The following is a 27,545-nucleotide window of genomic DNA, read 5'->3' on the forward strand; positions in this document are numbered from 1 at the left end:
TAAACGTGTGGTGTCCAGCTGAGTGGACATTTTTGCAACTTCATGAAAAATAGGTTCATAAGATTTTTTAATTATTATTATTATTATTTTTGTAATACATTTTTTTTTTTTTACATTTTTTTAATTATTAATTTTGTTTTTTTTTCATAAGAAAATTTTCAATTTCAATTTTGTTTTTTTCATGCCTAAAGAGGAATAAAAACACTCAGGAAAAAATTTTGATTAACGTTCTCATAATTCGTGCATGAAAGGGTTAAAAGAGTGAGAGACAATCCTTGAAAAGATCATTTATTGCTTAATATCATTGGATGTTTTATATAATTGTTCTCGGTCCAAATTAATGCTTGCATTTTGCCACTATTTCCAGCCAGCAGTTTTTAGTCATATTTTGCATAATCTGTCTACAGGAAAACCCAATTCAACAGAAATACACACACACACACACACACTAATCTGAACAATTGTCTGTTCTTCAATCAACACCTATCCCAGGTTTTATGTTCTTATATGAAATATTGAATCTAAAGACCTAAAAAATGGTTTAATATAACGACAAGGGGGAAAAAATGATGTGAAAAATGGAAATTTGAGGTTTTGACTAGTTTATTTCCATCCTCTGATGAAGACTATATGATGCAAACCTGACTTGGTGGTATTTTTTAAAGCTCAAATGAATAAATTCACTGTTATGCAAGTATTGTGTGGACTAATAAGACAGATCCAGGTAGGTCCAAGTGTGGTATTTGACGTCTTCATAACTGTGAACATCATTGGCAGTAAATACATGTAGAAAGTCAACATACTGTAAGGTCACATGACATCCAGCAAAGGTGTACCTCAGTATTTGGACCCAATAATGCACATTCTTGAGAGTAGAGCTTCCAGAGCACCACAGTATGACTCACTGTCTTATATAATGTGGATTTAGCTTACTGTATGTACAGCTAAAAAAAATTTTATAAGACCTTCAAAAGACATCAAAAACAATGGTTATGCAGTCAAGTCCTAACTCCTGTGTGTATCATGTGACTAAAACTGACAGAAAAGAAAACATGGAATGCCTAAAAGCATAGTTTTTGTCAGTACAATACCATAGATATTGATGTAAAAACTGAAGTGATTTTGGTTATTATCAAGAAAACGTGGAAAATGGATAGATATCAGCTGTAAAATTAAACTACTATGAGCTATTTTTGTTGTTATCATATTTGTCCAAAACAAATTTATCTTTAGTTGTACCAGGCATTAAAACGAACAAGAAATTGCAGAAAACAAGTGTGGTCTAATATATTTTTCCACAACTGTACAGGGTGGGGAAGCAAAATTTACAATGAACATTTAGTTGTTTTTTCTCAGCAGGCACTACGTCACTTGTTTTGAAACCAAACATATATTGATGTCATAATCATACCTAACACTATTATCCATACCTTTTCAGAAACTTTTGCCCATATGAGTAATCAGGAAAGCAAACGTCAAAGAGTGTGTGATTTGCTGAATGCACACCAAAGGAGATTTCAAAATAGCTGGAATGTCCATAAAGACTGTTTATAATGTAAAGAAGAGAATGACTATGAGCAAAACTATTACGAGAAAGTCTGGAAGTGGAGGAAGCAACAAAAAACGTACCAAAGCTTTTATTAAAGCTCTCAAATCCAAAATCCTAAAGGATCCAACCAAATCCATGAGAAAAATGGCAATTGAACATGAGGTAGACAACAAGACTGTTAGAAATGCAGTAAAATATGATTTGAAGTTAAAATCTTACACAAGAACACCAAAACACTTGTTGACAACAGCAACAAATCCAACTTTAGCAATTTTTGGAAATCATGTTTATGGCCGCCTTCTAGCCCAGATCTAAACCCTCTGGATTCTGCTATTTGGGGTGTTTTAGAACATGCTACCAATAGAACATCACACAGCAATGTCGACTTTCTTAAAGATACTATTAAAGAAGAATGGGAGAAGTTGTCACCTGAATATTTGAGGAACACTTGCGCAAGTTTCAGGAAGCGTGTGAAGGCAGTTATTGAGAAAGAAAGAGGACATATAGAATAAAAACATTTTCTATGATGTAAATTTTCTTGTGGCAAATAAATTGTCATGACTTTCAATAAACGAATTGGTCATACACTGTCTTTCAATCCCTGCCTCAAAATATTGTAAATTTTGCTTCCCCACCCTGTATATTCATTAAAAAAAATGTCTGACGTTTGTTTCTTCCATATGCAAGCTAAATTAGCATTATGTATTGAAAACATGTCAACTGATGAGAAGAGGCCTATGTTGAGGTAGAAATGACCTTGCTGTGCAGTGACAGTTTAATCACTGATGACCAGTATTGAGAGTCTGAATCACCAATGATCAAAATTTAAAGCTTTAATCACCATTGGCTAATATAACACTGACGGTAAGCCTGACAGCTGCAATAGTGCACTTCAACAAAGAGTGTCTTTTTTTATGATGGCACTGAATCAAAAAGGAATTAACCACTTTGCAAACACAACATATCTGTGATGAGCTCCGGATAAATTATGATTGGAAATTGCCTTCTTACTACATACATTGATCATTTTAGTTACCATCTGCTTTTATTACTCCCCTGTAAAAGAGGCAGTGCAAGGGTTTTTTTTTTTTTTTAGTTAGCAGTACAGTGACAGTAAGGTAAGCCTTCCTGCAGCTGCCGAGTGCACGTTCATATGTGAAATAATGTAATCTGAGTCAAAATCTCTGTGCTTTTTCATTTTCAGTTCACTATATCCATAAATATATCTCAGACCAGCTGTGCTATTCAACATGAGAGTGTCTTTTCGGTTCCAAAATGTTAATTAAACCATAAATTGAATCCTGCCGTGAAAAAAAGCAACAGCCCATATCTATGATCAGTATAGGAGAAATGGAGTTCACTGAAGAAAGGGGGGTGGGGTAGGGGGGTGGGGGGGTGTCCATTCATCTTGACTTTGAAGAGCATTAGGCCAATTCCTGAGTGCAGTCCATCCTTCTCCTGTGCATTTAGTCAGCAAGCACACACACTTAAATAGAAATGTTTCATTGCACGTTAAATTCATTTCACATTTCCAGTCATTAACCTCTTAATAGATGAGTCCTCAGAAAGTGGAATCATTTCATCGCGCAGTTCGAGTATTCAGTCCATCGATTTCCTTTCTATTTCACCATCAGAGCAGCAGTAAGGATCTGGAAATGGTGAAGCTGTTTCATGACCTTGACTCCAGTCGGACTGTTCAGTTTGACATGTCTTAGACCTCGTCACTATGCCTCTCCAATTGAGACATTCCACTTCAAACCATGAGCGTGCCACTTTCTTTTCTATATTTTTGCTTCGTTACCTCTCTGTGTTTCCAAGTGTGTCTCTACGCCTGTGTTCTGAAATGTATGAGTAGTCTGTTTCCCAAGGCAATGCTGATCTGAGCGACAAGTTCGATTCTGCTTCTTACATAAACTGTCAGCACTGAGGATTCCGCATCCCCAGATCAAAGCGAGGCCTGTCTGAGCAGCTGATGTGACCTTAATATGGCCGTCCCATCAGGAGGATCCACACGTTCTGACTGCCATGGAGCCAGTTCGTGACTTAGGTTTTAATCTTTAATCTTTAAAATGAGAAAATACAAATTAAATCACATCATAGATTAGAAAAAAATATGTGGTTTTGAAGTTGTATAGTGCTGATCAACTGTTTGGAAACATCTAGTCTTGTATGTTTTTAAGAGACACATGCATGTTCTTCTGGTTTAATGCAACAAACTATGAAACAGAATGAAGATTTATTTTGACCAAATAAATATATAAATATGCAGATATTGGTACAAGAATATTAGTATTCATCACATTTACATACATTTTAAGATTTTGGAACTTACTTTTAAAGGGGTCATATTTAGCTAAACCCACTTTTATTAGTCTTTGGTTCACTTATTTGTGTATTTGGACCCTAATAGTTCATAAAGTTTGAATTTGAACCCTCCAGGTGCTGCAAAGCTATCTTTATTTTCATTCAGGCAAAAATCGAGTGGATTTCTGCAACCTGTTTTAATTCCTGCTAAATTTGTTATGTCTATAACTAATTACGTCATGACACTTGCACATGTAAGGTCAAGACTTCTGGTGAACATTTCTCCAAGGACGACATAATTGTTTGTCAGCAGCAGCGGTTATAGTCCATACTGAAAATATGTCCAAACTTCGAGCCAATTGCCTAAAATGTTCAGATGTTGGTTGAACGGGACAGAGCAACACAGCCAGCAACCTGGAGGGGGTGGGACCTGAAGTGGCTCATGTGCATTTAAAGGGCCAGCGCTCAAAACCACCTTTCTGGTGTCATTACTCAGAAATAGGGTTGAAGATGGACCTGTGGAGTTGAATTAATGAAGAATTCAGACCCAAGTATAGCATTTACAATTTATGTAGACCACAGGGAAATGTTTTAAAATGCATAATTCCATTTTAAAAAAGCCAAATATCACTCCTTTAAAGCTTTAAATATTCAAGCCCCTGTCTACATTTTAGAGTTGATAAGTTGCACAACCTTCCACAGGCTCTTAGATCCTTGAATCAGTGCCAACTGGTCGCCTGTCACACTCACTTCAAAAATAGAGGGGATCGAGTATTCCAAGCTGTGGCCCCAAGACTTTGGAACATCCTGCTACAGGCACTTCGCACCTTAAACTCGACTGAGTTTTTTTTTTTTTTTTTTTTTTTTTAAAAAGCAACTGCAGACCTTCTTGTTTAGACAGGCTTTAGTTAAGCGTGGGTTTTATGACCATTTGGTTTTATATTTTTATGTCTGTGTATATAGTTGTGTGTTTTTTAAACCTGTGTATGTCACTGTGTGTTTTTATGCCTGTGTCTGAGTATGTAACTGTGTTTTTATTGCCCCTGTATTTTACTCCTGATTTTATTGTAAAGCACTTTGTGAAATCTTTCTGCAAAAAGTGCTATAAAAATAATATGTATTATTATTATTATTATTATTATTATTATTATTATTATTTGTAGTAGTAGTAGTAGTAGTAGTAGTAGTAGTAGTAGTATTGATAATAATATCACCTTAGGGAATAACAAACATCTTAGATGAACTACATGTAGCTATGTCGTGTTCCACTTCACCAGTTTCTGTTCAGAGCAGGTTTGAAGACCATGCCAACTCAGTTTTTACATGTAGGTTAAACACCATAAAGACCATGATTTAATGTATTGATGTGTGAAACAGGATGGGGGTGGGACCTTTCTGTGTGGAGTTTGCATGTTCTCCCATGTTTGCAAGGGTTCTCTCCGGGTACTCCAGCTTCCTCCCACCATCCAAAGACATGCACTGATAGGTTAATTGATTGAGCTAAAATTGTCTATAGGTGTGAATGTGAGAGGGGTTGGTTGTCTCTATATGTCAGCCCTGCGATGAACTGGTGGCATGTCCAGGGTGTATCCTTCACCCACAGATAGCTGGGATAAGCTCCAACACCCCTCACGACCCTCTTGAGGACAAAGCAGTTCAGAAGATGAATGAATGAATGTGCAAAACAATAAAATGCAGCATGGTTCAGCATGGATACAGGCCAGAAAATAAGGCATGGCTAAGAACTTCCCCACGCATGAGACACTGATCTGAAACATACAAGTTCAGCACTCTGTGAGGATTATTTAGAGAGTGGAGTGTTATCTATCACAGAACAGTCAGCTCCATCACCTGGCCTTAGTCCTATTGACCAGCACCTGAGCAAACTCAGAATCAAGGTCAAAAAGAAATATTCAACTTGGCAAGTATTACAAGACGAACTGCACAGTATTTCAGTTGAATGTTTGCAGAAACTGTCAAGGTGCAAAGTCTTAAAACCTGTTAAAGCTGCTGAGGGAGCTGCCAACTGTTTCTGGAGCAATATCTGCACATTTATATGTTCATGTCATAAAAAGCTTTATACAGTTAAATTGCTTAGTTTGTTGCACAAACAGAGGGAAATGCATGTGTCTCTCAAAACCAATAAAAGATTAGAATGTTTCCGATCTGCATACAAAGAATATCAGATCTGTTCTTTTTCATCACATAATCCTCCATGAGCTTAAAAATAATGCAACATTTCACACAGGTTAGATAAATTGCAGCTGGTTTCATGTTAGCAGAACTCCAAATAAAATGTCACATACCACCATGAACCATCTGTTGGAAATATTGGAGTTACAATCTGTTGTTGCACATGTCTTAGCTGATATTTTCATAGTTAAAACTGGTTGTTTAATGATGAAATGTGTAAAGTGGGACAACTTGAAAGCAAGACTTAGTAGTAATCTCATCATGGTTTATCAGAAAATCTGACTAGTTGAAGTAAAAAAAAAAAAAAAAAAGGCTGTGAAAAACTTCAGCTTATCTTTCAGTATGCTCTATGTCCATTTTACATTTGGAAAGATTTATCGTCTCATGAATTGAAAACATTTTGTAATTTTACTAAATAGCAGAGCATTGAACGCACATGTCAAGCAGGTAAGGGATTTGAGTATTTTTAAATGATCCACTGAAATGAGGCATGACTGTAAAATTAAACCAATGAATCATATTTGCACTGTATTTAGGTATTGACCTTTTACTGCACCTTCCGTCTCCCTCCTCCATCCCTCCTCATGTATGCGTCTCCCCAGTCACTATGAATCCATCTTTCCAGGAGATAATCATGACTTTTCCCAATTATGCCGTTTTCTCCATGTTCCGCTGTTAGGAGACCTCATTAGCCCTGTGTGACGCTATCAGTGATTGATAACAACCGTCATCCTCATATCCTGCCTTGCATATCCTCCTCCCGGAACATCAGGAGTGCTGAGCCTGATAAGCATCACTGATACATACTGAACACAACTGATTAACTTGGAACCCTGCCAGGATGCCTTGACATTAGTTGCTATGTCTTTTACTCATTTAGGTTTTTTTTTTTTTTAAACCAATGAATGAGTCAATGATTCAACGTTCACGCATCACTGCTGTTACCTTCAGGTTGGGAGAATAAAACACTTTGTATGTTCTGTTACTAAATCATAATATTTGTGTTAAAGAGAACATTTATGTGTGTGTTTGCACATGCTAGTACACAGTATGTCTGATAGCAATTTTAGTACATGGCATAACCTAGACGTAAAGGGCTTTAATTCACAGAAAAAGCACTTATCGTCATGGGAACAAATGTGATAGGGTGTTACTGACGTGTTCTGCCACCTTGAGAGGTTTGAGAATAATACAGTGTGAAATGGGGACACAAATACACACACGCAAACACACACATTATGTTGCCATCAATTTGTAAGAGACATCTTGCCTTGAGTTAACAGAGGTTTGGATCCTTACATGAGTGTCCAAGCAGATCAGTAGGTGTTCACAATGAAATGGACTGAGGCATAAATTAAGACAGTAGGAAGCTGCCAGAGAAAGAAGAGTATAAATGTGATTTTTTTTTTTTTTTTTTTTTAAATATATTTACATACAGGGTGGGGAAGCAAAATTTACAATGAACATTTAGTTGTTTTTTCTCAGCAGGCACTACGTCAATTGTTTTGAAACCAAACATATATTGATGTCATAATCATACCTAACACTATTATCCATACCTTTTCAGAAACTTTTACCCATATGAGTAAACAGGAAAGCAAACATCAAAGAGTGTGTGATTTGCTGAATGCACTCGTCACACCAAAGGAAATTTCAAAAATAGTTGGAGTGTCCATAAAGACTGTTTATAATGTAAAGAAGAGAATGACTATGAGCAAAACTATTACGAGAAAGTCTGGAAGATACTATTAAAGAGGAATGGGAGAAGTTGTCACCCGAATATTTGAGGAACACTTGCACAAGTTTCAGGAAGCGTGTGAAGGCAGTTATTGAGAAAGAAGGAGGACACATAGAATAAAAACATTTTCTATTATGTAAATTTTCTTGTGGCAAATAAATTCTCATGACTTTCAATAAACTAATTGGTCATACACTGTCTTTCAATCCCTGCCTCAAAATATTGTAAATTTTGCTTCCCCACCCTGTAAACATGTACTTAGACATACAAAAAAAAACCCTCGCAAGCATAATACAAAAAAAAAAAAATTTGCACAAAAAACCTATTAAAAAATAAAACAGGGCAAAATCATACAAAAAACAACAACAAAATAAATAAATAATATTATTAACTTCTCTTTACGATGCTCAGGGCTGATTGAGAGTTAATATAATGTATACTAAGAACAAATTTCTCCATCAAGAGGGCATAGGAGACAGCAGAGAAAAAAGGATTCCATTGTTGATGAAGCAAATTATTTTGTCCATGAACGGAAAACTTAATCTATTCCAACTTTAAAAAGAAAAGTAAATCACGCACCCATTGCACAAAGGTGGGTGGCAGAGGATCCTTCCACTTAAAGAGAATCATACGACGGGCCAATAGTGAACAAAAGGCTGAATAAATGTGTAATTTTGATGAATATACATTTGCTGCTTGAATGTAGGAGGTTGAAAACTGGAAAAGATGAGAACTTTTACTGTGCTGAACACAATTTATAGACATTGCTTGATTTATGTTAAATGAGCACCGCTACTGTAGCTTATGAAAAACCTCAGTCTTTTTTTTTTACATCATGCCACATCTTGCTGGTGCCTGAATGAAGTGACATTTGGTGATGTAAAAACGTCTTTAAAACTTTTTTTTTTTTAATGTAAAATTGACCAAAATGCTGTCGTTGACTGTGATTTTGTTCATATGCTGCAGGGATGTCAAACTTATTATAGTTCAGGGGCCACATTCAGCTAAATTGGATCAGAAGTGGGCCGGACCAGTAAAATAATAACATAATTATATATAATTAATGTCAACTCCAAACTTTTCTCTATGTTTTACAGTGAAAAAGGTAAAATTACATTATGAAAATGTTTACATCTACAAACTATCCTTTCAAACAATGTGAATAACATGAACAAACTGAAATTTTTTTTTAAAATTTTGACACTATTATGCTTTAGTTTATCATTTCCACATGTACATTATAACTTACAGATCACAGTGGATCTACAGATACACAAAATATTTAGTAACAGGTGGAATATTATTATTAAAATTGCACTTACTTCTCTTAGGACATTTCAGGTTGTTCATGTTTGTTCAGGTTATTCAGAGTTTTTGCGAAATTATACTTTGTTTTAGTCTAAATACATGAAAACATTTACATTTACAAAGAGAAAAAATTAGAGTTGTGAGTATTTATAGGTTATTATGAGATTGAATTGGTCTGAATGTGGAACCTGAACTAAAATGATTGTTAATATCTTAGTGTAATATTTGTATTTCACAAATTCATCCAAAGGGGCCAGACTGGACCCTTCAGCGGGCTGGATTTGGCCCCCGTACCGCATGTTTGACAGCTGTGATATACTGTAAGTAAATCTTGTATCTGCCACACATCACTCATATTTCTGTTCACCCTGAGGAAAAACCCTGCTGAGGGTCTCTAAGTGTGAACCACAGAAAATGTTAACGGGGTGTTTAACGGGATTCTGAACACTATATTCTCATAGGAAGCAGCAGGATCCTAACTGATCTTAACAGCTTCAACCTCAAGGCAATGTACCACCTCTGCACCCTCACTGCATACATTCCATATACCGCCAATGTCGACTTAGCATAAAAAAAAAAAAAAAAAATCAACATTCATCATATTCACAGTGAAAAAAAAGTTGCTAACGTTTTCATGAACTTGAATGAAAATAGACTTTCTCTGTCACTGCCAGTGAGTATAATTAACTCAGTTAGATCTCTTCTTACACACTGTCAACTCTGACACATACACACAATGAACCGTTTCGCACACAAACACATTTGGATGAACATCCAGCCCTTATACGGGGACACAGCCGACACATGAAGATGGAGTCACCGCTTCGGACACAAATACATATACACAGACAATAGCCTGCATCTTCCTTCCAGCCTGGCAGGTAATTGCTGTCTATGGGGGGACAGGTGCTTCAACAATGGAGCGGCAGTGTCCAGACAGGCTCTATTCACCGCTACTGTAATTACATAATTGAAAAGCCCACAGGGGAAGAAGTGTGTGTGTGTGTGTGTGTGTGAAGGAGAGAGAGAGAAAGAAAAAAAAGTGTGGTAAAAAGACAGGAGAAAGGGAAAGATAAGCTTCAGGGCTCTGGATGAAGCCTTACTCTCCATCACACACACACACACACACACACACACACTGTAAACGTGCATATATTCATACATATAATGCTCCCTTTGCATCGTTTTTGCACCTATAGTCAAACTGACACACACATACACACGCAAGTTTTATTCCACATTTCTGTTTTCATGAATCTGATCACTCTAGGGGTAAATATTGTAGAGCTGTGATTGAGGGATGGAGTGAAGGAGGGAGCAGTAATGGGAAATCTATTGTTGTGTGATGAGGATGTAGCAGGGAAAAGAGGAGAAGGGTCAGGGTACACAGGATAAAAAAGCAGCAGGGTCGCTCTCATTTCTGATGTCAGCCTCTCAATCTGGGCTCCCCTCTGCTTCAGCTTTGAGTTTTTTATGGGATCTATGTACAGAGGGGAGCAAAGTGGGGGTGTGCAAGAGGGATGTGCATACTGGGAATGAATGTGATTGATTCATTCTATTAAAAAAAATCTGAAAAGAAATTAGAAATTTACACATATCAGTGCAAGCCATTTCAGTGAAACAAGCGTATATACAGCATATCTTAAATGGAAGAATCTAATACTCTGGAGAATCATGAAATGACGTGCTTTTAACGCCACTTCCCTTTTAAATTTAAACAAATGCAGGTGCTTGAACTGCTTTAAACCCCCACTGAACAACCTATTCTGCCGCTTCCTGCCAAGCAGCATCTCAACAACCTCACATACTTGAGAATGTCTTCTTATTGTCCTTGAATGTGTTCATCTCATTGTGGTGGTCTTGTTTTTGCCGCTTATGTGTGCCTGTGGTCTAGTACAAAGCAGAAGAGCTCCTATCTCAAGGCTAGCATTTCTAAGTAGGCACACAGTAGTACAGGCGTTCTTGAAATGTTTGGAGGTGAGAACTTATGCTGCATAGTCGCTTTTGAAAACATTCAGACACCACTTCTTGAACAGCAAAAAAATATGAACGTGTTTGATGAGCGCATTGGGTATTTTTGTATCCGCAGTGAGGTTTGTCTTTGGAAGTTTGCATGCTTTGTGATGAGTGCAGGGAAAAAAAAGAATTGCACATCAGGCATGAGAAACTGGGTCAGACAGTGAAGGGAATCCTTGTCGAAATAACGTGGATTTGAGGAATGTTTTAGCATTAGAAGAAGGATGTAAAGGGGATGGAAGGGTAAAATTAAGCAAGTTACGGGAATAAGAAAGGTGGAAACAAGCTGGGAACAGGTAGACAAATAGCAGATGCAACAGTGAAAAGGTTTGTAATAGTGTTTCTTAACCCAGTAAAGCCTGAACCATTAAATCATTGTCAGAAAATTCCAGTTCTTTGAAACTGGAGCCTTTATTGGTCCCTCTGAACAACCAAAAACATTTTTTTTTCAAATATCAATTTCCATGTATGAGTTTCAATGTTGTATTATATTTGATACATCAGGTCTCAATGCTCAAATATTATTATTTTTGAACAAAAACATAATATAACACAAACATGTCTAACAAATTGGTAATTCCTTTTCTAAATTGTCAAAGTTCTTCCTCCTTCCACATTAATGACAGTCTTATAGTGTCATTGGAAAGGGCTCTGGTGAATGAATTCCTCCCCCCTGGTGGATTATCTGTGTATTGCATGTATCTAATTGTATACATCAGGTTTTTCAAGAAAAAAATTATCACACTGATCATGCAGAGCAGTGTTTTTCAATGTTGGGGTCAGGACCCCATGTCTGGTCACCTGGAATTCAAATGGGGTCACCTAAAATTTCTGGTAGTTGAAAAAAATCTTTAAAAAAAACATACAAATAAAAAATATATGGTGCGTTGAGAGAGACAATCCCAATCCATAAAAGACATGACAAACTGTGAAGCTGAAACTGAAGCACTGTGGTACTGTTTATCTTTCAAATGTTCATTGTGGTCGGTTTCAGATGCTGCAGCTCTTTCATAATTCATAGTTTGAGTTATTGTTTGTTCAGTATTAATTGTCAGCCTTGTAAATCCAAGCTGGACTGACTGTACATATCCTGACCAGGGAAAATAAAATTCTCATTTTGTGCAGTAATCTACACCTTTTGCCTCCGTCCATAATAATATACATTAAATAGACTAAATGTTGTCTAAAATTAATGTTTATTTGCAACATAGTATAGCAAACTATTACATGATCAAAAACAAATTAATTTTTGCAAAAAAAAAAAAAATTCTCCGTTTTGAATGTCTGGGGTCACCAGAAATTTGTGATGGTAAAATGGGGTCACGAGCCAAAAAAGGTTGGGAACCACTGATGTAGAGGGCTTCAAAACTCATATATCAAATATGATATGTTTGATGTTATAGGGTTAAGTAACGTGGATTTGAGGAATGTTTTAGCTTTAGAAGAAGGACTTAAAGGGGATGGAAGGGTAAAATTAAGCAAGTTACGGGAATAAGAAAGGTGGAAACAAGCTGGGAACAGGTAGACAAATAGCAGATGAAACAGTGAAAGTGTTTGTAACAGTGATTCTTAAGTACTGGCTTCGTATAAAAGCAACAATATTTCACTCAGACCTGGACAGGCATCTTTTAGTTTGTCTTTGTGGCATTTGCAGTGTTGAGCCTGACAAACACACACAAAAACTACTCTGTGAAGTAAATAAACCAAACTGCTAACATTCCTGACACACTCTTTCTCTGTGTGTGAATTGTAGAAGCAAATTCAGTGTCAGTGTGAGCAAAGATGTCATATTCCATCTCACTGGGCATCAAACATACCCTGAAGTGCCAAACATATAAATAAGAACCACAGAACATGACATTCGGTTTGCAGCTAACATTCAGCCTTATACGCTTCTCCTTCTCATCTCATGCAGCAGTGATATGTAGACCCTATTACAACATGTAAATGACCCCCTGCTGTGCAATAAGGAGTGAGTGTGACATGTATGTGCAAATACACAGTGCAGAAGTCAGATATACTATAGGAATGTGTGTGTGTGTGTGTGTGTATGTGTGTGTGTATAGTTCAGCTCAATCTAATGCATCAACTTGCAGTGACTGTATGTGCGCAAACACACTGTATGTGCATTATGCATCTATCCTGTTCCTCCATTAGATTCAAGCTGTCAAATTACTGTCATCTGTTTCTATATGGCACATCATAACAGAAGAGCAACTTCTACCTTAGATCAAAGCTTCTTTCATGATAAACGACATATATAAAAGCACGACCAAAGCTCAGAGGGGCCAGAAATAAACCAAATGCTACCATTATGAGACATCCTCTATGAAGTGGTAATTATTTCAACTGATGCTCAGATAATGTTTTTAAACATATTCATGCTAATTAAGTAGTAGTAAATCTATAAGGCTGTTCCATTTCTGAGCCTTGGTTTGCTTTGTATGTTTTAAGTTATAATTTGTGGCCCTGTACCTCAGAATTTATAACTCTAATTTATTATAATCACTTTATCTGGGAAAGCAGAGTATTCCTTTATAACAAAGTGAGCCTGTGTTACGTCCTGGCCTAGGGTTTAACCAGGATGTACAGGGGTTGGACAAAATAATGGAAACACCTTAAAAAATCAACAAAATATAATTTAATATGGTGTAGGTCCACCTTTTGCGGCAATTACAGCCTCAATTCTCCGAGGTATTGATTCATACAACTTGTGAATTGTTTCCAAAGGAATTTTAAGCCATTCTTCAGTTAGAATACCCTCCAACTCTTTTAGAGACGATGGCGGTGGAAATAGACGTCTTACTTGAATCTCTAAAACTGACCATAAATGCTCAATAATGTTGAGGTCTGGGGACTGTGCCGGCCATACGAGATGCTCAACTTCATTAGAATGTTCCTCATGCCATTCTTTAACAATTCTAGCTGTATGGATTGGGGCATTATCATCTTGAGGTGAAGGTGTTTCCATTATTTTGTCCAACCCCTGTAGGTCACTTTATTTTAACTGATTATTACACTGGTCAACAACAAATTTATTGTTTAAGTTTTTTGAGCTGATTTAGGATAATTTTGGTGTGCTGAATCCAAAAATCACATTAATTTTGCTCAATCAGGTCAACTTTCTGAACTATGCTACATATTGGCTTTTTAACATTTTTGCTTACATTTATGGGCATTTTCACATCATATGATACAAAATTCTTTCATATTTCTTGCAATAAACAAGTTCTGAAGATTTTACTTTTGCCAATTTATGATTAATGTTTTTTTTTTATATTACAGGTGAATGGAATGGCTTCAACTAGAAGAGCTTGCAAAAATAAGCCTGACATATTCTGCTACATCTGCAGTGAATACACCATTGTACCTAACAGGAATCAAGTCACAAGTTTCATAAAGTGTGCTTACCGATCTTATTTTGGTATTAATGTAATTAAATTTAATCAATTTTGTGAGAAGATCTAATTTTTCAAAATCAAATTAGCAAAAAAAACCTGACCTGATTGAGAAAAACAAATGTCATTTTTGGATTTAGCGGTGCAAAATGGTCCTAATTCAGTTGAAAAAACCTAGACAATTTGCAAAAAAACATTTTTTTGTAACCCAGTGTTATTTACGTTTTGTTGATGATGTTTTAATTGTAATTGTGTGTTTTTAACCTGTCTCTTTTCTAGTTTTGTAAAGCCCTGTGAAGTGCCCTGTGTATGAATTGTGCTATACAAATAAATTTGCCTTGTCTTGCCTACTATGCTCCCCTTGTCCTCTTCCAACTCCCAAGCACAACGCAAGACCAGAAAACTACAGTCCAAAATATATCTGTTTTAAATAACTAAAAAAAAAAAAGGTTCAGGAAGGGCTCAGCCAAAACAACAAACAAATCCATCTTCAAAGTCAAACTAAATTTGTTGCTCAAAAATAAATTCAAGAAATAAAAATACAATAAACTAACCTAAACTCCCTTAACCCATAAAGACCCAGTGCTACTTTTGAGGCAGTTCCCCAGTGATTTTTGTCCTCCTTTCTACCTTTCTTAACTGATTTATCACCATTTAAAAATAATAATAATACTATCCTCTTTATTTGGCATTTTTTTGGTGTAAATCACGTATTTTCCTATGTTGAATTCACAGACCATAGAGATGTTCATGAAAACTCAAAGTAAATTCAAAGTTAACCAGAAAAGCACCAGGAGAGCGCAGACCTCCACCAAGACAGAATAGCCCCCCCCCATCACCATAAAAATCTAATAATTTATTCCTTGTACCAGCATCAACATTTCCTGAGAATTTCATCCAAATCCGTCCATAACTTTTTGAGTTATCTTAGTAACGGACAAACAGACAGACAGACAAACCCTGATGAAAACATAATCTCTGCCATTCCTCGGTGGAGGTAATTAGATCAAAACAGAGAAAACTGAAGAAAAAGTTACTTTTTCAGCAAAGATATTGCTAACTGAAAGTAAAAGCAAGTGTCCATCCACTGTCACTGATCCAACTCCATGGGTTTTACTGGTGAATCAATACTGTAGAAGGTGACGGTGTTTCCATGGTAACTACAGAGCCTCTGAATGTCCAAATGGGTCATATCTGATGACCATGAAAAGATGAATAACATATTTTACACCAATTATTGACATGTATTGATAGGATTAGTGGATCAACAGGTGTTAAACAGTTTAGATCAGTGGATGGTTTGTGTCACCGGTGGTTGTTTGAGTCTTTATGGGTTAACCAAAAACAGGAGAAAGATGTTAAAAACAAATGAGCCACCCTCCCCTAACAGAAATTTGGACAGAGTTGAAATTTACTATTTACATATATACAACACAAACCTACTAAACACAAATGTGTAACAGGATTGCTGCCCACCACGAACACACACGATCTCCGTTGGGAGCTGCGAAGAGACCAAAGAGAGACTGGGCTGCTGCATCCAGGGACATTTTTAAAGGTGGGTTAATCTGGAGCCACCAATCGGCTGTGGGATGAAGCAGGAGTACCCACAGAGAACCCAAACAGAACAGGTAAAAGTCCACACAGACACGCTCAGGTCAGCCCAGTGCTAGGTTCAACCCCAGGACCTTCATGGTGTGAGGAGACAGATCGAACAACTACACCACCACTAATGTTAAGGTTAATGTTAAGTTCAACAATAAGATTTGAAACAGATCATTGTTATGATAATTTGATACAAAAGCAACATCCAGAAAAGGCCCAGTCATTTAGGAGTAAAGATGAACCATACTGACAATAAATGTGTAAAAAAGTAAATGAAATGTTTTAAAACAAGGCTCCTCAAAGAAAGATAGGGAGGAATTTTGGACATTTCAGCCTCTACGGTGCAGAATAGAAAAGATTTAAAGACTGTGAATGTATTTCAGTGTAGAAAGAGGAAGGGCGTAAGTATCTGCAATTCCTCATATGGCTCAAAACTAAAACATATTTAACCTCCTGAGACCCAAGAAAGTACAAGTTCTGGCTTTTTTACATTAACTAATTGCCTTTTTTGGAAACAACATAATGCAGAAGTTATTTCAGATGCATTTTTAAAATTTTTATAAAATGTCCTTTGCAGTGGACAGCGTTTTTGTTTTTTCTTTTTTCAATAAAGCTGTGAAACTCTTGTCTCCTACAGAGGAGAAAAATGCATTGCTGGGTCTCAGGAGGGTATGATAGAACCACATGGGCTCAGGATTACTGTCACAAACTTTTTTCAAACACTAAAATCAGTCATCATTTCAAAATTTTTTTTTTTTGTAAGAAGAAATGGATGACATGTACAGGGTTCGTACACATTTTTCAAGGTCAAATTCAAGCACTTCTAGCCATCAGGGCCACGGGTCGCCAGTTCGATTCCCTGGACTGGTGGAGAGTTGTTGGCTGATGTGCCCTTAAGCAAGGCACTTACCCCAACATTTGCTCCCCGGGTGCCTGACATGGTGAGCCTACTGCTCCTAGCATGCAGTGTGTGTGATGCATGATCTAGTGATGGGTTAAAGGCAGAAGGTAAAATTCGATGTGTGATGCATATTTACGTGTGTGACAAAATACTACTGATAAAATAATACATTCTATTTGTTCTATGTGTTTGGTTTCTGTTTTTATCTGCTTTATGTAAAGTGTCTATGAGTTCCATGATAAGTGCTATACAAATAAAATGTATTATTATTATTATTTTCAAGGACTTTTAAGGGTAATTTTCAAATGTTTCCAGGACATGACCTTATTGCTGGGGTCAAATACATATCTACATGAATACATATACTCACGATTACTTTTTCACTTTTTATCACAATGATGTACAGTGTATTATGCTATAAACATTTAAAATTATGTGTCATAATAGCAAAAAGTTTAGAAATTAAAGGAGAACACAAAGTTTTATCCAAAAAAAGGGAAGCTACTCGGCGTTCTTCACACACTCACACAGACAAAGACTAAGATAAAAATGTACTTGGAGTCGACCTGAGAACACCAGCTAATTTTCTTTTTTGATATTAAGTTTTATTTTTCAAAATACGGCTTGGCTGACCTGGCAGAGTTAATATGAAATATAAATAAATAAATCACATCACAAGGTTGTAACTCAAGCACTTTCAAGCATTTCAACTATAATTCAAGCACTTTTCAGACCTTGAAAACACAACACTGAAATTAAAGCATTTTCAAGGATTTCAAGCACCCGTACAAATCCTGCATGTATTGCGGAAACAAAGACAAAAAGTACCATTCATAATGTTCTGTCTGTAACAAGTCCTGGCACCAGATTCTGTCAGGGTCTGCAGTTTGACAAAGGCCATTACTAAAAAATACTGTAGGATTGTTGCCTTAAGAATGACAACATTTGCCATGTAGATATCAGCAAGACCTTGCAAAAAAAAAAAAAAAAAAAATCTGTTTGAAAAATAATTAGTTCCAAAAAACTACTCTCAGTTTTAATTTCAATTTAACATAAAATACCAACTTTTTCTACTTTGGGGTTGCATTGTACTGAGGCCCATCTGACAAGCTTTCAGTAAAAAAAATAAATAAATAAATAAAAAACAATATGGAATATGTTTGCTCCTGTTTGTTTTTTTTTTATACCATTTTGAGGTCCAGCTCTATTTTGTAAAGAGCAGTACCTAAAAGATGGAGCGCTGTAGCAAAAAAAGAAACAAAAACAAAAAAATATCCTAATTGCTATATTGGCAATGACAGCCTTGTTCTTTTCTTCCAATACTAACACACTCCAGCCTCTTCTCTGTTTGTACTCCTCCTCTGATAAATGCACTCGTCTCTCCTCTTCAGTATTTTGTAAAAGCAGGGAAATAGCTGACCCTGGATGTTGGTTTCTCTCTTGGTTGCTCTTTTTACATGAAAGACACACATACATATGTGAATGTCCCCATTTTTCTCTCATCTCCCACTCTGACCGACTCTAAACGCTGGAGGTCACATATTTATTTTAAATAGTTTCTCTTCCATCTATAGTGACATATAAGAAATAAAATCACAGTTATTTATTGCGATATAAAACATGTAGTTTCAGGAAAATGAAACCTTGGAGGATGGACGATATTGAATTTTTCAGCATGGTGCTCAATTCAAGCCATTGTCTTCCTCTCCCTCGGGACCTGGCCTGTTACGTGTTGCATTTAAGCGCACAGGTCAATAAAGGTAATTGATAAGCTCTCATACGGATATATAGTGATGAATGAAGGATATATCTGGTGCAATGAATCAAACTACCACCGGAGCCATAAATGGATGGTTGTATCCCTCACCTAATGGGAATAAGCATAAACTCATTCCCCATAGTCAATGCCATACAGTGTCACTGACAGGCACCTATAAGGCTGTGTTATTGGTCTATCACTTACACTTTATGAGCACCTTGAAGCTGAGGCAGAGATGGTGCGGCACCTCGGGTGGCCTAGTCATAGATTATCGGTAAATCCATTGATCTGCCCAAGGAGGAGATAGAAACATTACATCAATCTTCTACGAGTCAGATCCTTGTAGAATAAACTAGAAATATGCTTTATATATACACACTATATAAAAGAGGAAATGTGACTTATTGGATTCATCTTATCTGAACTTATTAGACAAGATCCTCAAGGCTCACAATTAAATGATAGCAAGGATTTTAATTAAACACTGGAATTGCTCATTTTTAGATCACAAAGCTTCCCCCAAATAATAACCATTCGAACATTATACTTATACAAGAAATAAAAAATCAAATGATCATGTTGTTATAAAAAAAAAAATTACCTTCTCACTCCCAACACTACTAAACACATGAAAAAATGTCGCCCTCTGGTGGTGAAATACAACACACACATTTTAAAAAACTGAAGTTATCTTTAATGTAAAAAAAAAATATTCTTGACAAAGTGAATGTAACATAGGACATCCCTTAAACCATAGAGAAATAAGCAGTAACCTCTATTACGTAATGATTATGAACCCCACACTCTGTAAAATACATTCAACAGTGCAAAAACATAATTATAACTAAAACAAATCCTTTGGCATCAGATTAGGAAACAGTAGCTTATTCACATATTTAATGTTCATTTTTCTGCACACTTGTATGATGATGTGTGACAGCTCTAATGTAGACAAAACTAATACAAGCAGGAAAACAGTTCTCCAATTTTATCGTCAACCCTAACCCAACCATTGTAAAAAAGAAACAGTTGCATAAATCATTTACACTGCACCTGTACACCTGTGAAAATTCACACCCATTGTACTTTCATGCATTTATTCAGTCATGTTCCCTTGATAAAGAAGTGGTTTCTGAAAATAGAAAAGTGGTCCAGTGCATATATTTTTTTACAAATAGACCCTGCAGTGCAGAGAGCCTTGAGTCCAGTTTTTATGTTGTTTTGTCTCTTTTAACAAGAGTCTTACGCAGGATTCTAATAAATTCTCCAATATGGAAAGTCAAAACCAACTCTTCCAGACTTTTACAGAGCTTTCCACACTAGTTAGTAAACAAAAAGCACAGGAAGAGGAACAGTGTGACACCAAACAGATGGAAGTGTTAAACATATCAAGTATTCTGCTTTAAGACCAAATGGTAATAAGCTACATTTATAGCTGCTATCAGACATTCAGATCACACCCTTGTCCAGAGTTTACACCTGATGAACAGTTAGGAGTGTCAGTCTGGAGCCACCAAACTGTTATTAGTGACTATGGAGTCAGTCACAGCAGTCTGTGTATTCACAACTCATTTTTCACATTTCTGCCAGTTAAAGGTTCTTTATGTAAAACTTGTGCATGCTTGTGTGCTACTGTGAGGTTTTTATTCCAAGTCTGTCTCTAAGAAGCCTGATGTCTGTTGGTAATAGGGCTGGGCGATATGGAAAAAAATTATCACAATCATTTTTTTCGTATCAGATGATATTGATATGTATCATGAAATAAATCAAATCACTATTTTTGTCAAGCTTAAATTTTCCGTTACTCATAAGTTAGTTGTGAAGACATCAAAAAGGGGGAGGGAGAGAAGGAGAGAGAGAGAGAGAGAGGGGGAGGGAGAGAGAGAGGGATATGTCATGGTACTTATGGAGAAGTACTCTGCTCTTACAATTATTCCCCCCTCCGCTGTTATGTATTATTCCCCGTTTGATTCATTATTAACCCCCTTTTATTCATCTCCCCCCAGCCCCCCATCTTAAGATTTATTGACCCCTGTCTTATAAGTGTCTTAAGTTTCATTTTCAGTTTTTTCAGCCGTATGGTTTGTGTGTATTAGTATTGCGGTACGCACAGACCAAAACCCCCCCCTGTCGTTCCATGTGTACCCCTGAATTCAGGTCTGCAGGCGCATCATAACTGGTGTAAACCAAAAGTGAAACACCATGCTTTGGACGTCTGACTCCCTGCTTCTATGCCTCGGTTGTACACCGGAACCGAAACGGTTCACACCCTACTGTTCATTAACCCGGTCGCCTGAGTTCTCAGTCAAATTTTCTCCTGTGGGAACACTCATTACCTCCCACTGTTGCCCAAACATTAATGTGTGTGCATCAACCTAACTTGACATGGCTCTAGCATGATTGGTTCGGTGCGGTACTACTTCATTATGACTGGCTGTTCTTACTTTTGTCAAAACGTGGATGAATAAATTCTACTGAAATTGTATCGAGCGTGTCATATTTCTATTGAGGAAAAGTTAGATCATGATATAAATCGCTATCGTTTTATCTCCCAGCCCTAGTTGGCATCATAGAAGATTGCATCTCTAAGATAACAGTGCTAGTGTTGCACACTGTTGCAGCAGTAGAGGACCTGAAAGGAAGTCAGTGTTAGGCTTTGAGCAGAACATTTGACCTGAAACCTGTGTAGAAATCAGTATATTGTGCATTGGGTTATCATAGTTAGCTTAGTAATATCAACAAACAATCAGCTCTCAGCACAAAATAAACTCCAACATAAACTTCAGATTAGCTCACATTCATGTGCAAATCTTCTTAGTGCACCTTTAAGAAAGTTCAGTCCATTAAAAGCTTTTATGCTTCTTTGTGTTAGGCTGATGATTTTAGGTTAGGAGTTCAACATAGAAGGCGCATACTCTTCATTTTGCCTGCATTCCCATCATTAGTGTTCATTTTGTCACCGTCCATGTTGGGCCATCTTGTTGATGTTTGCCAGGCTTTGTGCCAGTCTTTTGGTGAAGAGTGGGTGGGATTTACCACAGTAAGTATGTGTTGTCTTTAACAGTTCTTCTTCTAGAGGATCCAACAATGAAGTCAGTGGATCTGTGCCAAAGGAGTACTGCAAACACACAATAATCCATTGGTTAGTGTAATGTACTGTTTTAAAGACTTAAAAATGGGAGAAATGAGAATTTGGTGATGGCAGACTGCCGCAAGCTAATCAAGCATTAGTTCCAGGTGAATTGAACTTACTTAATTAGCTAAGAACTATCAAACATCGTCACACCCCTCGTTTCTTTAGAAAACTGAAAAACGGGGGAGGTGGTAGCCGAAAGCAAAGATGAGTGCACTTGGAAACTTGAAATGAGCAATTAAAATCCCAAATTGCTGTTAAAACTCCCTGAGGGAGGCACTCACGCCCCAGACTTCCAGTGGAATTGATCAGATGCCCACAGCAAGCAAGCAAACAAAGTGGTGCTTTGGGCGGTGTTTGGGTTTAGACGATATTTTCCCCTTGATTTAAATTAAAAACTAAATTGGCGAAGGCTTACTGAACTCAGATGGGACTTCAAATCTCATCTGATCGGTCAGCAAGGCAAAACATAAAGCAGCCTCAGTTTTATGCTATAGGCTTACCATCCAGTCATAACTGGGGATTACAGGAGAAATTTCATGTCTTTCCAATAATGAAGGAGCCTTTACAATGCTCAGAGGAAATCAAAGGGGAATTACCATTTTTTATGCCAGCTCATTTGCTTGCGGTTGGGTCTCTGATATTGGGTCACAAAGAGAATGGCATTTTTATGAGTGCATACTTTCACACACACATACACACATGTGCTGGTCATAAAGTTGCATTTACAGTTGGTGTATTGATTTTGTGTGGCTGATGGGGTACTGTTGGTGTGCAGACTCCAACTCTAAACGTACCATCGGTTGTAAAATTTAACTGCTTCTTCCTGGACGCAGCTTTTGCAGCAGAGGGAGGGAGGAGATGCTTTACGATGGACAGACCACTGCGGCCTGTTTGAGACGCAGACAGGCAGACAGACAGGGAGGAGCACTGCCCTTTGTATTCCCAGCTCTTTGTGTGGGCTTACAGAACCAGCCAACGACAACTGAAAAGTTTCTCTGCAACAGTGATAGTTCTTTTGTTCTTGTTTCATCAGGTTACAGTAACACAAGATGAGTTTAACCTAAAATGTTAAACAGAACACGCAACTCACGCAGTACCCCAGGAAGTTAGTTTTTTTTTTTGCAGTTAATTACAGCACAACCAACGAGAATACATACAGGTTTTTGATCTATTCTATTTTGCTGGTGTTTATCTCTGCTCTGGATTGTGTGGGTTTGCTCTGGCTGAGACAGACCTGGCTGATATCTCACTGAATAACAGTCTTATGTCCAGACATTAATGGCTTTACCATTTTATCATTATTTTATCATTTAAGAAGCCGTTTAAATATACACTTGTTGATGGAGTAGATATTGCACTTAATCACCCCCACAAATGGAGGTTTTTCATTAGTCTGTCTCTTGGTCTAAAAACTACCACACTGCAAAAATCTAAATCTTATCAAGTGTATTTTTCTCATTTCTAGTCAAAATATCTCATCACACTTAAAATAAGACATCATCACCTAAAGAGTAACTTGTAAGTAAGATATAAGAACTCATTTTTAGACAATAGATCTTGAAAATCTTATTTCAAGAAATTTTGCCAAGATAATTTTCACTTGTTCCATTGGCAGATTTTTTTTTGCTTAATTCAAGATTTTTTGCTTTATTCAAGCAAAAAAATCTGCCAATGGAACAAGTGAAAATTATCTTGGCAAGATTTCTTGAAATAAGATTTTCAAGATCTATTATTGAAAAATATGTTCCTAGATCTCACTGAAAAGTTCCTCTTGAGGTGATGATGTCTTATTTTAAGTCTGATGAGATATTTTGACTAGAAATGGGGAAAATACACTTGGTAAGATTTAGATTTTTGCTGTGCAGTTGATTTTACTGAAACTACATGGGAAGTTCATGGTCAAAATCTAAACCAATTAGATTTCAAGGTGGATTAAGAAAAGGGGTGGATCCTGGATTTTTTCCCCATTGTGAGTTGTAATCCATGAGCCCCTATGTTAACCTGCATTTCTTGATAATAGTTAACACAGATACACAGGAATGCCACTTCAAATCCATTCACTAAGATTTCCACTTCCGTAAATGTAATAACTTACAAATACCAGATATTTCACAAATCACTATTCCTCACTTCCCCAACAGCTGTCCTCAGTGCTTTTTCCATCTAAACACATCACCTGACTAGATCCCTGCTCCTTGGACGTGATCAGCATCGGTATATTCTCTCCAAGCAGCTGCTACAGTTTGGCACATTCTCTGTTTTGACTTAGTTTACCAGAAAGTCCTCAATTTGTTGTGCCATCCCCGTGATTACGCTGTCTTTTTTCTGCTTTGTGAGCTGACATTGGGGACTGCTTCTTTGCCAACTGTCACACTTTTAGGGAGTTGCAGCTGTATTTCTGCCCTCAGTTGTTCACTCCATAACAAGAGCCTACAGGTTTTACTGCAGATGAACAAGCAGAAATTAATGAAATAACCTGTCCTGTGAGATTAAACACAAGACCAATCTATACTCTATCCTCCTGGCAATCTAGACTCGATCACATATCTTTAAACCTATCAATACCAACATATGCTATTGGACAAGCTGTGTGTTTATGTAGGGTTTTATGCTGCCGTACGCTAGCATACACCGTACAGTTACATTTAACCTTGCCGCTGTTATTGATCCTATCCTATAAAGCCATGGTCTTAACTGCAGGCCATAGATAACGCATGGATCAGCCACTGGCCTGATCTATGTTCAATGCTTTGTTAATAGGAAAGCAATGAGACGCTGGACGCTGATGGCTTCATTAAGTAAATGCCACCGCGATCGTCAATATCATTACACTCCTGGTAAACAACCCATAAACATCCTCTCGGGAAAAATTAGCTTTCCCTCCATCCTTCTGCCAAAGGTGGAGATTTGTGTTTTCTGCTGCAGACAATCTGATGTCACTAACATTTAGGGTCTTAAGGGTCAGCAGCAATCCAAGATCTCATCTGGGAGGGGATGGAAACAGCCCACCAGAGGGGAGCAGGTGTGTCACTGGGGTTCTAAAAGGTTTCTTCCAATCAGATGTTTCACTAAATTGCACCCGCAACAGTTTAGAAAGTCACCCACACACAAACACAAACACACTGAGGCATGCCTACCTTTCGTATGACCTCATAAACGGCTCTGAAAGCTGGTTGTTTATTATCATGGTAAACCCCTCTGTTTCCATGCAGGATGTAGATGCCTTCTTCTTCTGCTGAAGCACAGTTACTGCCATAGATACAATGATCAGGGCGATAGTTCCACTGACATGGGAACTCCAGCAAACACTCTGGGAAGAAGGAAGGAATCTTACATTTAAAAATATATTTGAACTCACTGTATAAAAAGTAACACACTCCATTGGAAATCATTTTTTTAAGAGCATGTGATATTTCTGTAGAAATTAAATAGAACATCTCCTTAACAACACAACAGTGTAGCTCTTCTGTGTTTGTCTCCTATCTGTACTGTCTGACATACTGCAATTCTACGTCTTATTTAAATATGTATATACCCTATAATGTTTTATTACTATTATTATTTATTGTTTTGGTTTTTTTTGCATTACCTTTACACATGTACAATTTCTTGCACTTTATCCTGTTGCTGCCTTTAACCAGTGAATTTCCTCATTGTGGGATGAATAAAGCGTAATCTTATCTTATTGTATCTTAACTGTGACAATTGTGTTTCAAGTTCATGAAATGTTTGAATAATTGGAGCTATTTTTCTACATGAAATCTGATAATAATAATAAAAAAACATTATTCATTCATTCTTTATCCTCACTAGGGTCATGGGAGTCGCTGGAGTCTATCCCAGTTACTTATGGGCGAAGGTGAAAAAAAAAAATTAAATAATTTTAATTAAATATTCAAATCCCTTGCTATCCATCTTTGAGGAAGTTTGATTTTAATATTTCAATAATTTTTTCATACATTACTTGCCAAAGTTGACATCCTCCAGCCATCTTTGTTCTACTAGGAATAAACCTTTTCTTGAAGCTACTTTTGTACAAAAGGATGATTACAGTCACCAGTTCACATTATCCATTTCAAATCTCATGGTCTTATTTAATTTTTACTCATTATTACTCTTAAATTGCCTCATTTCTAACCTCTTCTTGAATATGTTTTTGGGCCTAAAGTAAGGAATACATTTATATTTACAAATGGAATAAAGATAGACAAATAATCAAGTACATTGTGTTCTTCTGTCTATAATGTCATAGAAATCAAAGTATAGTTGCTGTTTCAATCATTCCCTATTTAGGATTATATGATGGGAAGCTGGACATTTTGGAGCTTTGTGAAAGTGGTTCAGTAAATGAGTCATTACTAAGAGACTACATCAAGATCCGTAATGGAAGAGGCAGAACATTTATTTCAACACCATATCACAGTGATCCAATTGTTATTTCTAATGCTGTATATACATTTTCCACATACAGTGGTGGAAAAAAGCTTGTGGACACCAAATGCATTTGTGACATATTGCATTAACAATTACTCTCAAGTCATTAAACTCTGTCAAGTATTATGGTATTCTTTTTTTTAGCTTAGTTTAGTTTATTTCAGACACAAACATAATGCAAAACTTAGGACAAAAAAACAAAACAAGACAAAAAAATAAATAAATAAAAGAAAATGGAAGAACTATTGTATTATGGCATTCTCTAAACACACATGTTCCCTTCTGTACATGCTCTGTTTAAAACTGCCAAAACTGAATGTTTTACTAAGATAATGTACCTTGAAACACATCCAAGGCATGACATGTTGAAATTAAGAATTTAGGTTTGGTATGATTTCTTGTTAACAATAAACAACAAATTAATTTGTATGTGTTTGTCTGATGCAGCCACACCTTTTGAAACTCAAAAATGTTTTTTCCTCAAATATTTCATGGTAATATTTGAGACTGTGTAAAATCCTAAGGGTGTCTGAAAACTTTTTCCACTACTGCATAAACATACTGTATGTATTGTACATTTGCATCAGGAGAAGTGAGTCTGCCCAGTTCTTACCAGGGTTGTAATGAAAAATTATATTGAGAAGGTCCTGATCTCCCCAGGTTATGTTGAGCTTATATTTTTGGAGAAGAGGCATCAGTAGCTCCTCCCAGCGCAACCCCACTGACGTCATGTCATTCTGTCAACACATTACATATAAAAAAAAAAAAAAAAGTAAAGACTTTGTCAAAGATTGTGTTTTTATGAGCATTACATTGCAAGAGGATCAAACTGAATTACATCAGACTCAGATAAATACGAGCACATCCCAAGCTGTTCTGCAAAGACTGTTACCCAGACCTGTACAAATACAACTATGGCAGAAGGAGGACCCCTAGTGGCCAATAATAATAATAATGTGTCATCAGCTTCGCCATACCTTAAAGAATGTTTTTCTCATCCTTGTCATGTTCATGAGCATGACCCCTGAGTTGATACCCGTCCTGCCATAGAAGGGGTGGCGAGCAAAGCGGTTATACCAGGCGATCCGGGGCTCCTCGTGTTCCGGGGCCATGGCTGCCAGCTGAGAGGAATTAAAGCGAGACAAGAACGCCCACAACTTGTCTACAGGCTGAAGGAAGAGGATGTCTGAGTCAACATACACTA

At 36.9% G+C, this 27,545-nt stretch overlaps 1 protein-coding gene across 1 annotated transcript in view; it reads right to left on the reverse strand.

Moving 5' to 3' along the window:
• Window positions 1-20,806: 20,806 nt before the first annotated feature.
• gxylt1b (glucoside xylosyltransferase 1b) overlaps window positions 20,807-27,545 on the reverse strand; it is a 9,501-nt gene continuing 2,762 nt past the window's right edge. Inside the window, exons 4-7 of the mRNA XM_030149621.1 lie at window positions 27,319-27,545; window positions 26,955-27,078; window positions 25,045-25,217; window positions 20,807-21,889 (exon numbers count right to left, since the gene is read on the reverse strand). The exon at window positions 27,319-27,545 is cut by the window's right edge and continues 25 nt beyond it. Coding sequence (XP_030005481.1) covers window positions 21,728-21,889; window positions 25,045-25,217; window positions 26,955-27,078; window positions 27,319-27,545 — 686 coding nt within the window. The 3' untranslated portion in view covers window positions 20,807-21,727. The remainder of the gene's footprint in view (window positions 21,890-25,044; window positions 25,218-26,954; window positions 27,079-27,318) is intronic.

Source organism: Sphaeramia orbicularis, chromosome 12, assembly GCF_902148855.1.
Source record: "Sphaeramia orbicularis chromosome 12, fSphaOr1.1, whole genome shotgun sequence".
NCBI classification, from domain to species: Eukaryota; Metazoa; Chordata; class Actinopteri; order Kurtiformes; family Apogonidae; genus Sphaeramia; species Sphaeramia orbicularis.